Source organism: Pecten maximus, chromosome 17, assembly GCF_902652985.1.
Source record: "Pecten maximus chromosome 17, xPecMax1.1, whole genome shotgun sequence".
NCBI classification, from domain to species: domain Eukaryota; kingdom Metazoa; phylum Mollusca; class Bivalvia; order Pectinida; family Pectinidae; genus Pecten; species Pecten maximus.
Window position 1 is genome coordinate 13,567,702 of NC_047031.1, and position 18,024 is coordinate 13,585,725.

General features: G+C 33.7%; 1 protein-coding gene across 1 annotated transcript; it reads left to right on the plus strand.

Moving 5' to 3' along the window:
• Window positions 1-7,881: 7,881 nt before the first annotated feature.
• LOC117315763 (von Willebrand factor A domain-containing protein 7-like) lies at window positions 7,882-17,957 on the plus strand. The gene is made up of 7 exons (XM_033870119.1): window positions 7,882-8,200; window positions 14,284-14,406; window positions 14,875-15,057; window positions 15,469-15,550; window positions 16,170-16,264; window positions 16,912-17,097; window positions 17,713-17,957. Exons 1-7 carry the CDS (start codon window positions 7,981-7,983, stop codon window positions 17,937-17,939), a joined length of 1,116 nt encoding a protein of 371 aa, XP_033726010.1. The 5' UTR covers window positions 7,882-7,980; the 3' UTR covers window positions 17,940-17,957.
• Window positions 17,958-18,024: the final 67 nt, after the last annotated feature.

The following is an 18,024-nucleotide window of genomic DNA, read 5'->3' on the forward strand; positions in this document are numbered from 1 at the left end:
CGTAAAACGCGACCTCACATTTATATCTTGATGCCCTTTTCTAGGGATAAAAGGCGCAACATCTTTTTCATATTTTATTTTTGTTGTATTGTGGTTCAATGTTCATCTCAGTAACGAATTATGTCCTTCAGGGAAATAAAATAGGTGAAGCCTTATAAATGCCTAAATAAGTCGATCCAATATATTTATTATTGTCAAAAGACACACACAAATCGGAATGGTCAGTAGGCTAAGACCCATACACAACCACAAAGTCATGTAGCATGTGTAAAAGGAATAATAATTTGTAATATGTAGGTGTCGAAATGATGTACCTTAATACATGTAACATTAACTGTCACTTACAATATTTGAGCCCTTTCAATTAACTTCAAACGGACGTAAGGACAATAAAATGGATAATCTTATTACATGTGTCAATCTTACGTCTTTATGTAATTTTGGTTTAGTAAGGTCAGGTGATCACCTTCGGTATAAATAGAGCGGAATTCTGAGGACAACCAAGCAATTGTAAGCATTACACAAGATGTCTCGCCACATGCCGGTTATAGGTTTCTGCTTCACGCTCTTTGATTGGAACAGCACGTAAGTACACCCAATTAATTAAACGACACATCTTTATCACCAACGTTAATAGTAAAGCGTAACTGTTAGACTGGTACATGTACACATACTTTTTTTTTTTTTTTGTCAAAATCAATTTTATTAACAAGCATGTATATATATATAAACAAATGTCCTCACGCAGGAGGGCTTTCACTCATCAGACATCCTATCTCTCACTCATCAGAGATCCTATCCTGACACATTCTTTTCATATTTTACATACATGTACTGTACACTCTGAACATTTTCGTTCAATCTAAATTATATACACACAATATCACTTAAAATCTATACTAACACACATGTTTTCTTCTACTACTTTGGTCTACTATAATCGGTATATTATAAAAAAAACTATCCAGTGGTTAGCCCAAATTTTGGTATTCGACTATTTTGGCCTTTATACAATACTCAATATTTACTTCCGGTTTGTCGTAGCACGTTGTAAGTAACCAGATCAAATTTCTTGTAATAGTGTTCGATATTTTGATATCAAACATACTTTAATATAATTATATTTTATCAAATCATGGCGAGATGCTAAATGGTTAACCGGCGTTAAACGGTGAATGGTTATATGTAGTATGTTAACTATACCGAGCACCTATCAACTTGAACGAGCTGCAGAGCAGATTATGTCCTTTTTCTGATATAAATTGTTACCTTGTTTGCATTTTGTAATTGATTTATTATTACATCGTCGGCATGATGTATTTGTAATCATGTTACAAGGGGAACCCATCCAATTCATTGCTGTTCAACATCAACATTAATCCACGGAAGATGTGATTGAACCCAAATCACTATGGTGATGGAACTCACCGATGTCGGTAAGCTAGAATTGGTGTTAAAGGTTACACTTCAATCATCTTTCATGTCATCAAATTGTTGTTTCGCTTTTTTTTCTAGCAAAAATAAAAGATCCATTTTAAAAGAGAGATGTTCTCTCTATATACTATAACACATATTATAAATAGAACATTAATCAACCTCCTCGATATATAACACATATTATAAACGATACATTAATCAACCTCCTCGATATATAATAACACATATTATAAATAGTACATTAATCAACCTCCTCGATATATAGCACATATTATAAATAGTACATTAATCAACCTCCTCAATATATAACACATATTATATATAGTACATTAATCAACCTCCTCGATATATAGAACATATTATATATAGTACATTAATCAACATCCTCGGTATATAACACATATTATAAAAAGTACATTATTCAACATCCTCGATATATAACACATATTATATATAGTACATTAATCAACCTCCTCGATATATAGAACATATTATATATAGTACATTAATCAACATCCTCGCTATATAACACATATTATAAATAGTACATTAATCAACATCCTCGGTATATAACACATATTATAAAAAGTACATTAATCAACCTCCTCGATATATAATAACACATATTATAAATAGTACATTAATCAACCTCCTCGGTATATAGAACATATTATATATAGTACATTAATCAACATCCTCGGTATATAACACATATTATAAAAAGTACATTATTCAACATCCTCGATATATAACACATATTATATATAGTACATTAATCAACCTCCTCGATATATAGAACATATTATATATAGTACATTAATCAACATCCTCGCTATATAACACATATTATAAATAGAACATTAATCAACATCCTCGGTATATAACACATATTATAAAAAGTACATTAATCAACCTCCTCAATATATAACACATATTATATATAGTACATTAATCAACATCCTCGGTATATAACACATATTATAAAAAGTACATTATTCAACATCCTCGATTATTTCAGAGCCATGTTGGAACAAGTGTAAAGCAAATACACTCTGTAACAAATATACATTCAAATGTTCCTGTAAGAGTTGACTTGTTGGTAATCCATATGTAGGCTGCACACGTAAGTTTCCAGACGTACATCAGGTTATATTCTTGCAGAAATACATTTTGAAAGTAAGAATATCTTTATTCCTTACGTATATCTGTGGGTGTAAATATATTTTTGCATTAGTTAATGTTTTTTCGAAACGTATTACACGATTAACAGTTCAATTAGTTTTTTTATATTATTATTTCATTACATGTTTTAAAGACCCCTGTGAGTGAATTCAAGTTTGTTCAAACAGGTAACTTTCATACATACTTCTATATCAACTATTGTATAAATGGAAATAGTGAACACTTTTTTGGTGGTTTCAAAAGAAAATAATCGTTCAATGTGAAATGTGTACAATAACATACATATTTCATCAAGTGCTACATAATCGCTTAATCTGTAATTCAGATATATTCTTCAATTCTAGAACCAGCAAAATTTCAATTTGCTCGATCAAGTTACGTTGTAAGTGAGAGAGAACGTCGGATTCCCGGACAGCTTGGAAAAGTCACTTTGTACTGGAAATCCACAAGTATATCTGCTAAACTCATCAGCGACTACAAGGGCGCTTCCAGATCTATAAACTTCGAAAATGGTGTAAAATGGAAATCCATCATGATCCCAATCGTTAATGACCAGGTGAGTTTTTTTTCTTTATTATCCTCCGCCCAGCAACGGTTGATGTTGGATATACAAACTGATTCCGTTCGTCCTCCGTTTTGGAGCATATCTCCTAAGCAGTTCAATTAATCAAGTGGTTTAATTATGTAAAAAGCTTGCCCCTTTCAAATCACCGTGTTCATTTATGTTTTTCAGATAAAAAAAACCACGATTGATGTTTTTGCTTCACGGCTAATCTATATTTGATAGGGGGGAATTTAGAAAAAAAACTACGGTAATGAAAAAAGATGCAAAACACATTATAACTTATATACGGATTTATTGCACGTAATAATAGAAAACGGAGATATGTAATTGTGATCAAATCAACATTTAACAGAACGAACGATAACGTATTGATCATGAGACTGAAGTATGAGCTTATAAAATAAACATTTTTTTTTATCTTCGTGCAGTCCACTGAAAGAGATGAAAAGTTTAAGGTGACATTAACATGAGCAGGTTCTGGAGGAGCGATCGGACATCGGAGGGAAACAGTTGTAACTGTTAAGGATAATGATCGTAAGAATATTAGCATGACATATAATAATATAAAACTCAATATGTGACGTTCATAGGTAATTTAATTAATGATTCTGTCGATCTTTGATGACAGAGAAAATGTTTATTGTCCGTTTGAAAATACTCAAATCATAACCTTGATTTTGTGATTTGTACAATATCATATGTATCTTTCATACATTTTTTTTATTGTCAATTTATTTTTCATTACAATTTTGATTTCGGAATCGATATCATTTATCTCAAGCAGTAGCCAAATTCCATTTTGCTCGATCAAGTTACGTGGTCAACGAAAACGTTGAAACAGTAAAACTACAGATAGATAAGTGTTGATACGTAAAAATGAATGATATATGTTTAAAGAATAAAATAAAAATAACCCAATGAAAAAGGCTGACATGATAAAACGGATGTTTCATCTTCATACCACTCTATCTGAACCCTGCAAATGAATGATGAAAACATCTTTTTTTAGAATCGGTGGTAGATTTTTGTTTATGCATGTACAAGATATGATGAACATAGGTAAACAGTGATATGTGTGAAGAAAACAACAACAAAAAACTTTGCCCAATGAAAACGCCTGATATAATACTTCTTTAAAGATGAAACGAATGTTTAATTTTCATACAGCTTAATGGAAATGATGAAAAGTTTAAAGTGACATATACGGCAGCAACTTTTGGAGGAGCGGTCGGTACCCGAAAGGAATCATATGTTATTATTAAAGATGACGATCGTAAGTATACAAGTTATTCAGATGTAATTTTTAGATATGATTTAAAAAATTATGAACACATATTTTTCCATCAACTATTTTGCCGATTAGCGTATCGATACAAGTAATACCTTGTTGAACATGTTTCAACATTTACCATCCGATGACCTCACACTACAGGCAAAAGAAAATGCAAAAAATTGCACCCACGGCCCTCGGCACAAAAAGATTTAACAGCAAACTAACAAGTGTTTCACTAATGATATCTGAGAGCTGACGTTATAAACCATCCAGAGTTACCTGTCGTGTAGAGTATAACATTTACATGTGAACACCGAGGTCACATGGGCCGTATCTTGTGTCTCATGAATCTATAAACCGCACACAGTGTATCGTCGTGTTTCGTGGAGGACGCTATGTTCAAAAAATGTTATTTTAAATTACAATCAATTTAATCATAAATACCTTACAAAAGCCGTTCAATGATTAACTAGAATACCAGGCTTCCAAGTTAAACATTAACCTATGTAAACGAATAACCAAGTCTTTACATTTCATTATCGCTAGTTCGTGTATCAAATTTGATTTTGTTCCTTTCAGCAAAAGCGAGATTCCAATTTGCTTGATCAAGCTATTTGGTCAATGAAAACGTCGGAGTTGTGAATCTCCAAATAGACAGGATATCTGGAAGTGCAGGAGGTGTCACTCTGCACGGGAGATCCACTGAACTAACAGATAAACTTAATGACGACTTCAAGGGAGCATCTGGATCTGTAATATTCGGAAAAGGTGTAACCTGAAAGTCCATCATCATTCCAATCGTTGACGACAAGGTATGTTTTATATGCTTTGCCTTAACGTAGACGCACTAATACATTTTATGTCATAAGTTATAAAGGACACTGGTTTCACTTACAAATTCCTTATCCTGTCGTCAGAACTGTTTTGAATTAATTAGATATGTAATTCCTTCCAAGGTGAAAAAAAAGTTTAAAGTATCATAACATACTAAAGTATTGATTTATGATTATCATGATGCAGCTATTATTTGCATTACATACCGAGAACTGATGAATATAACAGATGTGTTACCTTTATACAGATATTTGAAAGACTTGAGAACTTTAGGGTTACACTGACATCAGCAAGTTCTGGAGGAGAACTTGGTGCCCGGAGGGTAACGACTGTCACAATTAAGGACGATGATGGTATGTTAAAACCTTATTGCGTTAAGATGGAAAATGATAACGTTCACGTGTCCCGTGGTAGTGGATTTTTGTCCACAATTCTACATTTTTGTTTTCATCATAATTTATCATGTTACATTAATATTTGCGCGCCATGATAAAGAAAAAAATAAAAAAAAAAAATTCTCGGTTTTTCCAAATATTTCAGCGCCTAAACACTGTAGTATGCAATGATTCATTTTAAATTCATTCATGTAATGCGATTCAACTTTCAAAATGTAAAACCGCAGAGAAATACGGCTCATCTTATTCAGCATTCATGTTATACCTTGTACAAATGAAACATAGAAATTAAAGTTATTTTCAGACGCCACCCGGTTTTATATCATTACTAAGGGATTAAGTATTAAGTGGTTATATATATTTCTGATACAGTTTAAGATTGCCGTTTGGCATTACAGTTCTGCGAATTCTGTGATAATCATATCAACATCGAGTGAAGTCTGACCCACTCAAACGAAACACACACAGATAAACAGGATATCAGCAACTAAATCAGCCAAACAACTGGTGTTTCACCTGAACCATGGACATCGGGACATATTTCTTAACTATGTATACCATTACAACACAAATCTAATACTCCATTCTATTTTGGATTTCATTGGTCAATATAAAAGGTCAAAGGTCGTACTTTACCACCATAAAAATAGAAATATGTAATATGTCATGAACCTTTGGACCAGTTTTTGTATTTAAATGCTGTAGTCCTGTAGTAAAATAAAGTCGATATTAAAAGACACCTGTGACATTTTTATATGATTCTATTCTTCTAGCAACGAACAACATAATTCGTCTCATCGTTAATAAAATTGTTAACTTCTATTATATTGAATCACATGATTAGAAATTAAAATAATTTAATTTAAATGTTTTATAAATAAAATTCCTGGTAAAATTTTCTATTAACGTCTTCGAAGATTTGAAAATGTCATTGCTATTGGTATAACATTTTAATGTTTGTATCTACCATTAAAATGTTATACCAATAGAAATAAATGTTAGCTTTACTTAACTTCATAGCTGATATTGCTCTATGGATTTTGTCGTCAATGTATAGTGATTTACTGAATAGCCCACAGGTCTTCATCACTTATATATTACTGTCCAATAACAATAAGATTATTTCTGTTATTAATCTAATCACCTCCCTCAATGCAGATTATGATTGAGCTTTTTTCCGATTAACTACTCTGAATTTTGTCAAGTTGATGTTCCAAGACATGTTCAAAAATTGTTTAAAATGTGCTTAATTGCTGCTGAGAAAACCTGTCAAAACATCACATTTGTCTTGCATTTGTCAACTCACTTTAACAATGGTTAATTCTAAAACATGCATTTAATCGGCAAGCAAAATGTTTAGATTAAGTTTAATGACAAATATCTAGTTTAGGAATATAAATTTAATTCGTTAATTGACAAACTGTTTATCATTTGGAACGTAGTGTCAATATTTCCTGTTTCTGTCATAATGAAACAAATACAAATCAATTGAAAATCATCGATAACAATGAGAGTAAATACAATGTAGATACAAAAGGTAATACGTTAGGTAAAATTTCCAAGGCACATCCTAAATAGAAAATACTAGTTAAAACACAATTATTAGAAAACAATAATAATCATTAATACATTATTCTGAAGAGAAATTTACGATTATAGTCAACCGAAATGCTAAAATCCAGTGAGTTGGGGTGCATCAGCTCCATAATTAATTTCAAAGAATTTATGAATAATTTCATCTAATAATTCATTCTCAGGTCGTGCGTGCGTGCGTGCGTGCGTGCGTGCGTGCGTGCGTGCGTGCGTGCGTGCGTGCGTGCGTGCGTTTGAGAATGTGTATTTGGTACATTGATGGCTTTCGGAATACATAACGACACCAAAGGACTGTTCCTGGCCTTTGCTGTCTTCTTGTTCGAATGAATAAACCTTTGAAATACTGTGAGATGGCGTGAAATGTTTAAGAGCAAAACATATTAGAACTCATGTTACCGCCAAGGCAAATGTGCCTCTTTTATATGTAGTCATTTAAATTATCTGTATACCGTTTTAATATATGTATATGTCCGTTGGCAGTGAACAATTGAAATATTTGATATGGCATCACGGACTCCAGGAAGTAAACCTGTTCGACGAGTATAAGTTCATTGTGAAGTAGGAGTCGTGTGTATAAGGACGGGAATGAATTTTAATAGAACATCATTGAATCATCTCGATTGATATATTCATAAGGAAGATAAAACGTAAGATCAGTTCTTAGAGTAATGCTCTGCTATAGAACGTAAACATTGTTGAAAATGTATATTTTGTGTCTGGCTGTCGTGACAATGTCTGCTTTGACAGACGCGTTTAACCCAAACGCCGGACTAAGCGATGATAGAAATATGTATACCCACCAACGAATTACTTTGGAAGCGTTAGACAGAGTTGCTGCTCACTTTCTCTCGTCCAGTGGTCTCGTGTCGACGTCCAGGATAACCGAGTACGATTTCGTCATCAAAGAACATTTCGGAGCAGGTAAGCTATAGTTATTTTTAGCTTCTTCAATACATGTTAAACACTCACATATGAATACTTAATTTCAATATTAATTTAGCTATCAATTGTTTGTGAATTTAATATCCCCGTTACAGCTAAGGTCTGGTGAAGGTAAATCAACAACAGGGTCTCAAATAATGACGAAAACTATCACAGGTGTTCGTTATTCTAAGATTCGACAGTGGGAAAAAGATCCAAAAACGTGGAAACGAAAAAAATATATTAAAAACAATATCTTAACAACTGCTGATATATTTGTGGTAAATGGTTGGACCGTTTGGTTTGGTTTGGTTTATTTTTGTTTAACGTCTTATTAACAGCTAAGATCATTTAAGGACGGCCTCCCGTGCGTGCGACATGCATGCGTGTGGTAAGTGCGTATGTGTGTTTTGGGAGGCTGCGGTATGTTCGTGTTAAGTCACCTTGTGATAGGCCGGAACTTTTGCCGATTTATAGTGCTACCTCACTGAAGCATACTGCCGAAGACACCCAGCAGGACACCCCACCCGGTCACATTATACTGACAATGGGCGACCCCTTCATTCGAATATCCAATCATTCGTATGTTTTTACTGGTGCCACATTATCTAAACTCTATGACATATGTCATATTGTATCCTGCTATTTTCCTGGTGTCGGCGTCAGGGTTGATTTGTAAGTATTAAAGTGCTGGTGTCGAAAGACATCACTAACCCAAGTTATAATTGTAGAAGGGTACTTATGTTTTGGTTTCCAGAAGTCGGAAAATAAGCAACTGTGTCTTTAAATATTTTGACTTTCTGTTTTTTTATACTAAATATAATGTTAAATGTTGCGATAATGGAAAGTCTAATCACTAACATACTTACCAACCCGAAGAAAATGTTGAAATGATAATAAGAATGCTTACTTAAATGTAAAACTATATATTTTTACATATTTGAATAATAAAACTGCTCTGCATAATCTCTGGAGTATAAATTGAACATTTATTGCATTAAATAATTCCTAGATAATAAAATATTTGTGACAATTAAATATCAATATATCTAAATTGTTTGTTATTTTAGCATTCAAGTCTGGTTATACATGTACATGTGACTAATTTATGTATTATGACTCGCACTGCAGTGTTTATCTGTTAGGATATCAGTATATTTCAGTATATATTTGAGTTGGCAAACCTACCCTCATACGCTTCTGTGTTGTACATCAATGAAAATGTGAGGCGAGCTTGCTACTGCTTTGTAGCTCACGTGTTCACGTCTTTTTTCGGTACTTTAACTTTACAGCGGTAGACATTAAATCGTTGACATTGTCGACAGCCTAATAGGTAGTCAGGTTGTCATTCTATTAAGTGTATTCGTTTGTTAGTCGGATATGTGGTGTTTCATCTCGCGCCGCCAAGCAAAAGGGGGCGGAGTTACAGATCGAGACGTATACATACATGGCCGATACAGACTACGATACTTCAAACAAGATGCGTGAAACTAACCGTAAATCATCTTTGTACCGATCTCGTGCCTATTGTTTGTATGTTTTCGCAGCAGGTTGTGACACGGACTAAATTAACAATGATTGAACATCCAAATGAGTATCTAATATTGCTATATGAGGGATGTTGATGATTTCAATACTTCATTTTCTATATCGATATTGTTGACAGCAGAACGGGCTTATCTCGAACATCAGCGTTACTGTAAGCACGGTATACGAACACTTTTTTGTAAATCACTAAATAATACAAAATATCAATAAAACGAAAGCTACTTACCTTTTAGGCAAAAATGTTAGATTTGACGGTTGTTTGTATCATGATCTGCTGTTCCGAATCGTCTGTCCATGTAACTAGATTTTGATAGGCACCACCCTGGTCGGATAGTATCTGGCAGTAGCTCTATCTCCCATCATTATAACATGGACGGATGAATAGGTCGATTTGTGGAATGAAAATCAACTGTTCAAGTACTAGTTCCGTTAGATCACTTGTCCCATATGTCTGTAGCAACACAATCTTAAACAACAAATCCTCCGAGAGGTTGAAAGTCCAGAAAGCAGGGACGTAACGTTTTTATTGCATTTTTGCCAATGAAATATAGAAATTTATCAAACTAATAAAACTAATATTTTCACTGCAGCGATGAGCAGTGAAAATATAAGATTTTGCAGTGAAAATATATGTTTTCCGTTTTTGACCAATCAGAGCGGACCTTTGTATTCACCTCGTTGAAACTTGACGATTTTTCCAAGCGAAGCGGACATAGATAAATTGGTTATTTTGCTGTATTTCTAAAATGCAAAATACTCACTTGACGTTAGCTATTCATGCACAGATTCTGCAGAAACAGCAGAAAACGCTTAAATTGCGTTGATCAGTCCTTTCAAAATGGCGCCGTCAAGTTGACATGGAGTAACGTCACAAAGAGATGACGTCATAACCGATTACCGCACTTTTTGATACTATTGATTTTTCGATGTCTTTAATTTTGTTTTTAAGTTTGTGAAATGCAATAAAAAGAAAATTGAATGGTTTCCAGTTAAATATAACATATTTCACTCGTATGACAGAATATTTCGATATTTTTCACTCATGCTTCGCACTCGTGAAAATATCCATATTCTGTCATACTCGTGAAATATATGTTATATTAAACGGGACACCATTCAATATCCTCTATACATAATAAAATTAGCGACACATAAATATGAGTATCAATCTTTCACCTCCATTTAACCTTTGCACAATCCATGACAAGATGAATGTAACATATCAAAATATGGTCGTTTTCCCACAATCGTCTTCCGTCTAGTTGTAGCCTAAGCCCCGCCTAAATAATTTCTACCAATGTATTTTCTCGCTTGCACACTCCACTGAAAAGCAATCATATTTTTTACTGCGGTTCAACAAATTGCAGAAAAAATATTGTCTGTACTTTTCCGGTACTTTATAAGATAATGAATATGGATTCGAATAGAGGTCACTTTACAGGTAGTGTGAATAGCGCGTGCTTTCAATGCAAGGGATTGATGTGTCAGTCTAGCCTCCTGCTTTGAGCGGTAGAGCCGGTCATGTGAAATTCTCAATTCTGAAATTATGAAAATATGGTTTTGTAATAAACCCATTTTGTATTTTAAGCACTAGAAAATGCTATTAAAGTTGGGTATGTCCAAAAGTTTTCCCGAATTTCTATCTTATAAGTTTTAATCTGTTTTTTTATCCCGGGCTTATAGATCTCCGTAGATATCTCTGTAGTCATTTTGTATATATGAATGTGTGACAGTAGCCGAGTGGTCAATATGTTGCTTTTCCAATACATGGATTGAGAATCCGGCGTTTGATCCATGCTATCTTTACGGTTCACTCTGGGTTTTTTAAAGCATTTATCTAATCTCATTCAAAGTAATAACCTACAATAACTTACCTTTGGAGTCAATATATAAACTATAAGTTTTATGCCACTTTAGTCGATCTCGACGCAAAAAGTTTTGAAGTAAAATGAAGTTTCACTTTGTGTTGTCCATCATTGCGTGTCCATACAAATATGGATTTAGAATTACGCAAGCTTTCCCCAATGCTGGATTGACAAGAGGCGCTTAAGCTTTGTAATCTCCTCTTCCAAGGGAGTTTTTATTCATTGCGTCGCCTTTGAAACCGCCTCATTTTTGGCCTCTAATTCATGCACCAAGAATGAAGCTCAGCATTAACAGCAGACAACTGACGCATTCTGTAATAAGTATATTTCCGGGAAAGATGTCGTGTGGAAGTGACTACGATATAACATTTCAGTAAAAAGCTTTTGTTTATTAGTTTGTTTTGTCGCCCCGTGAGAGGCCAGTGACATCTTGAATTAAAGTGTCTTTCCCAAGAACACAAGCAGACAGTATGATGGCAAGCTATATCATACCACAAATGCTACTTTTTCATTGTGTGTTCGAATTGACTACTAACATGACATTTACACATTGTATATATGACGAGAATAAGTGCAACAAACCAAACGAATTCAAGAAAGTCTTTACTTCAAGTTTTGGGTATTGGCCATGCCTATAATGGTTTTTCACCGATCGAATCATACGGTTTTTATCGAACGAATGGATACTTGATTGTGGCATAATATGTAACGTTATCTCAATACACCATATTAAAGTCATTGTATTATGAAGTAATTACAGGTTGACCGGGGTTATATTGTTTAACGTCCTGACAGGTATACTAGTACGCATTGTTTCATTTGGCACATGTCGCTTAAAGAAGGCAGAGCTTATAACGCTAATACAATTGTATCGAGACATTCATTAAAACATAGATTTATCATCTGCTGACAAATGTCATTTTGTCAATGTATCCAGCATATCGTTTAGGCATCATGGTGAAGTCGTCGACCTGTTGGCGTCCAATAAGAACACAAAATAATTATTTATTAGGCAGATAAATGATTTGGAATGAGCATATAGTTATAGCAATAAGAAAAAACCTAAATCAGCAACAAACTAACAAGTAAACAAATAACATAATTAAAAATAAATATTGTAAACTATAACAAAGAATGTAAGTATCCAGCCCAAACTATTAAGCACATCTTATAGCACTGTATTAATCTACAACATACAATATACTTCTTTAACACAATAACATTAAATCTATTCGAAACTATTAACATTTACAAAACTATAAAATATCTGGAAGCCCTTGATCTATACCGCACGATGACAAAATATAACAATATTTATTTTTACCATAGACACATTTATCTTAACCATAGACACATTTATCTTAACCATAGACACATTTATATTAACCATAACCATATTTATCTTAACCATATTTATCTTAACCATATTTATCTTAGACATATTTATCTTAACCATATTTATCTTAACCATATTTATCTTAATCATAGCCACTTTTATCTAAACCATAGCCATATTTATCTTTACTATAACCATGTATATCTTAACCACAATTATCTTAACCATAGCCACATTTATCTAAACCATAACCATATTTATCTTAACCACGTTTATCTAAACCATTGCCACATTTATCTAAATCATAACCGTATTTATATTAACCATAGCCACATTTGTCTAAACATAGCCACATTTATCTTAACTATAACCACATTTATCTTAACAATAGTTACATTTAACTTTACCATAGTCACAATTATCTCAACCATAGCCACATGTATCTTTACCATAGCCACATTTCTTCTAACCACAGCCACATTTATCTTAACTATAGCCACATTTCTCTTAACCATAACCACATTTGTCTTAACCATAACTGAAGTGATGGTTTTGAAATATAAACGTGTGTACCTACATCTAGTATTACCTATTTAGTTTGTCCAATGTTGTTTCGTTTGATGTCTTTCTTTTTCTCTGTTGGCCCTAATTACAAGTTATGTGTTTTTGGACTGTTAATAATGTATAAATGATTTTCAATTACTTCAAACAAATCCTCTGTGTTTAGCAAATTTCAGCTCCAGAGTAAAAACAAGGGAGAAACAAAATGAATCATAAACTATATTTCAGCATGTTTGATTTATAATTTTATATAGACAGCTATATTGCTGACTTATAATGTTGGACTAAATACACAACCACAGTTCAAATAAATGATAGCATAACGCAAAACAATCACGATATAATTGTTAAGGTGTTTTATGCTTAAAACATGTCTACATGTAAGTCGTTTAGCATTCGTGTTCTGTCGGAAGTTTCACTGGTGTAACGTCAGTAATTAGCTAGGCATATTTTACAAGCATGATGAATATCTCAAGAAAAACATTCACCGAAACTTCCGATTGTTTTTGAGGTATAACATCATGCTGTAATTCGTATAATTTGTTTGAGTGCAATGACATAACAGTGATATTTTTTTTAAATGATAAATAATAAAAAAAAAAAAAAAAAAAACAGGTGGCAATAACTGCTGTTAAAACACATGTCAGCGTACTTTGACTATTTTATCATCTACGCCTTCTAACCGGAACACCTGGTCTCTGAGTATATGTCTTTTTAATATTATTTTCTGGTGTAGACATTTTACTTTTGCCATTTCAAATTTACATATCTAGACACCAACAGTTACGAAAACTACAAAATGAAGGCCCGACAGTTTGCCGACGCTGTATCCAGTGTTTACCAGACTTATCGCCTGGATCCGGATTATACTGTCAACTCCGAACGAATCGAAGAAGGTTGGTGACTAATATGTATTCATAGTAGTCGAATCCCGTTATCTCAAAGTAATTGTGGTTTAAAAGGATTCAGAATGCCCGAAGTAGTCGCAGTAACCGATTTTATTTATCCTTGGAACTAGATGTTTCGTTCGGGGCTTTCAAATTATCATAGTTCGAGATAACGCAGTTTGACCATGAGTATGATATATCAAGCTTTAAACAGTTGTGCCTATATTGAATATTTTATTGGATTTATTATCAAAGCAAAGCTTTCAACATAATTTTATCTTTTCTCTTTAATTATAAAGATTAACAAAAGCCGGGAATTATTACACTAGATTACTCAGTTTATATGATAGCATGCACTATAATGACGTCATACATATAATGACGTCATAAAATATCATGACATCGTCTAAAAACAAACATAAACTTATACATTGGCATGCGATAACACATTCAATATACTTTTTCCCGTTTTGTAAGCACACATCTTAGTCAAGGACACGCGGATGGAAATAACGTCGCTCCTGTTAACTGGAATGTTTAGCGATACCATCGTCGAGCTCTTGAGAAAGAAAGTGGGCAAATGTCTGATGATCATCCAATCGTTCTACAGCAATACGAACTGGGTCGAGATGAACGGTTTAGTACCATATTCAGATTTTGGTAAGTCTTCTGTGAAATGATGGCTGTGACGCTGAAGTATGCATACTTTTTATGTACCTGTTAATTTTGAAATTTAATATATTGTGCAGAATTACACGATATAATATACTCTTTTTGTTACAATAGCGAATTCAATGTAATCACGAATTCAGATCGATGGCGCCACTTAGTGGCCACATGACGAAACGTTGTTGTAGTCTTTAAGATGAGATAAAATGTAAAAACATGTTGCTTTAAAATGCTGTAATATAATATCTTATATGAGAACAGTTGTGTTATTAACCCAGCTGTTCGGAAATAATAATAATACATAAAATATAAAATAATAATAAATTTTCCTTCTAATTTTAAAACTTATGTTGTGACAGAATGTGAGATTTCGTGTAACAACAGTATATTAATCTCATTCAGGGTCATTGGCGATCCAGCACTTAATGCAGATAGCCTCGCCGGGCGAAGCAACCTGTACGTCTTGTGATGACAGCAGTTCAGCGTGAGTTTCAAACATGAATTAAAGACTGGCCACAAATCCTTAGGTTAATAATAGATTAGATCCCCCTAGTTTTAAATTTAGTACCAATGACATCTAGTAGAGCTAAAATAGAACTCACTTTTATTTATGATTCTAATATCCTAGAGAGGGATCCTCACATTTTCTGATAAATATGACAGAATCGTTACAGTTTTTGTACTGTAAAATGACGCGTGATATATGCAGCTGAAAGCCGATAGATGTAATGCTACCACATTTCAGTTACGACATTGTATCAGCGTGATAAATACGGCTGTTGATAAATCTAGTGGACCTGCTCCCCAGTTAGTAAGGACTGAATGTAAATCAAACAACTGTCAGTATGATTTGGAGGCTGTTAAACGCACCTCGAGTCTCTGCCGGAAGTTTGATCTGATGCTTTAGGTACTTAACTACTGTAAACGTGGTAATTTTCGCGGGGGCTAATTTTGCGGTTTTAATATGTAAACTATACGCGTGGGGGTAATTTTAGCGATCAATTGGAATTCGCGTAATTAGCGTTGGTTTCCCCTCGCGTAAATTTCCACGTTTACAGTATTGCTATCACTGAATTTTATAACTGTTGTGTGAAATATTTCAGACTTAAATTGGGTTCCTGCGACGACAATCTGCTAGTCACTGACCGTCTCACAAGTGGTTATTTGTTTGGACAGAATCACTCTCCAAAACCATCAGGTAACAACCATTTCGTATCAACTTAACACTTCAATAGAGGCTAAAACGTAAATACATGTACCAAATTAGTTAAACTAAAATATTGAGCTAAGACATCAAAGCAAAACTAAAGTTTTGCGTTTTAACTAAACGTCTTAATAGACCTTTCAGTAATTTCCAATCATTAAAACAAGCTATATAAAAATTAGATGATATGTATTCTGAGAGTACCATGTCCCCTACCGACCTCCGTTAAAAATAGTAACAGTGACCTTAACCTTGACCAAAAAAAGACTGAAAATCAAACTTGGTCTGCAGCAAATCATACTAATGTTGCATGCTAACTAACATACATACCTTCATAGTAAAGATCGAAAACTGAGTAAACAGACACTGAAAGACAGGCAGACAGACGGTGAGATAACATATAATAAATAAATAAATATCAATACATAAACAAATAAATATTGACATAATAAATTAATTTGCACATGACGTCATGATGTCGAATATAAAACTGTTCCATGGTATAATCTCTCGAAACCTTGTGTTGTTAGTTTTTCTGTCTTTAGCCGATATCGGTCGTGATAACTTATAATTTATTTCAGTGATCATATCTCATCCGTTTAATGCATGATTAAGACTGTAGTTAATCGTATCTGTCAAAGCTGACCCAGCTTACGTCACGGGGAAGTGTAGCCATGGTGGCCTGAGGGATTCTGGGAAGAATACTCCGGCGACAGGGGGTATCAATAAGGAGACTACTGACAGGAATCTTTCGCCACATTCTCATCTCCATCTTCACGCTTCTGAGGCTGCGATCCGAGCTACAGTAGAGTTCTTAATACATCCAAGTAAGTAGTGTACAGACACATATACTCAGTTGTATTTCTAGGATTTAATCGAGCATGTCTCGCATGAAGTTTAACGTATCTTAATGTAAATATAACAATTAAACGCTTATTAGATTGTACTTATTGTCAATATATCAATGCAATCTGGGTGACAGATAAATAGAATGACGCCCGTTATTTACATTAAGATTCGGTAAACTCCACTTTCTTTTTGCTAAATCTGGGGTTTAAGTTCAGCTTTTCCCCTGTTTGTTCAATTGAAAGAACGGCACATGTAAAATCGATTTCACTGTAGTGCTTGGTTTGCATTCAAATTTATGTGTAATACAAAGTCTCGGCGTGACTATGATCAGCAAAGCACCAAAATGACGTCATATTTACGCGATTGTTCTAAGTCGAAATCATTGCTAGGTTTTATTCACCCGCAACGTATTGGGGCATTGCCAAACATTTTTTTTGACGCTGATGGAAGTAACGTCATGTGATCTTGGCTGCATTTTAACACAGGAGTAATGGGAGACTGTCACACAGAATGTAAATATTGTACTTTATAACCAATGAACAGTTATTTTCTTATCCACTATAAACTATTTACAATAACCTTATTATTTACAGCCAGTGGAATATTCATAGACGTTGCTCAGGATATAATTTCTAAGATTATTGGATTGCAACTGAAATCGACAACTTCTCTTGGATTTGTTGTCGACGTCAGTGGCTCTATGAGTAATGATATAGCGGAAGTGAAGACAACATTAAAAAGAAGAGTCATCCAAGTAATAAACGACGCTCACGGACCAGACAAATATGTGTTGGCTACATTCAACGACCCCAGTATGTGATACATGTGGTTAAACACATCTTTAGATAAATTATGTAGTTTTTATCAATTATTCCCATTTTACTTGTATTTTGTACACTCCACGA

Bases quoted from the DNA above. Each gene is read 5' to 3' on its own strand.
- LOC117315763 (XM_033870119.1), top strand. From the start codon at position 7,981: ATGTATATTTTGTGTCTGGCTGTCGTGACAATGTCTGCTTTGACAGAC. The intron at 14,407-14,874 runs GTTGGTGACTAA...CCGTTTTGTAAG, and splicing joins CTCCGAACGAATCGAAGAAG to CACACATCTTAGTCAAGGAC. The intron at 15,551-16,169 runs GTGAGTTTCAAA...GAAATATTTCAG, and splicing joins TGTGATGACAGCAGTTCAGC to ACTTAAATTGGGTTCCTGCG.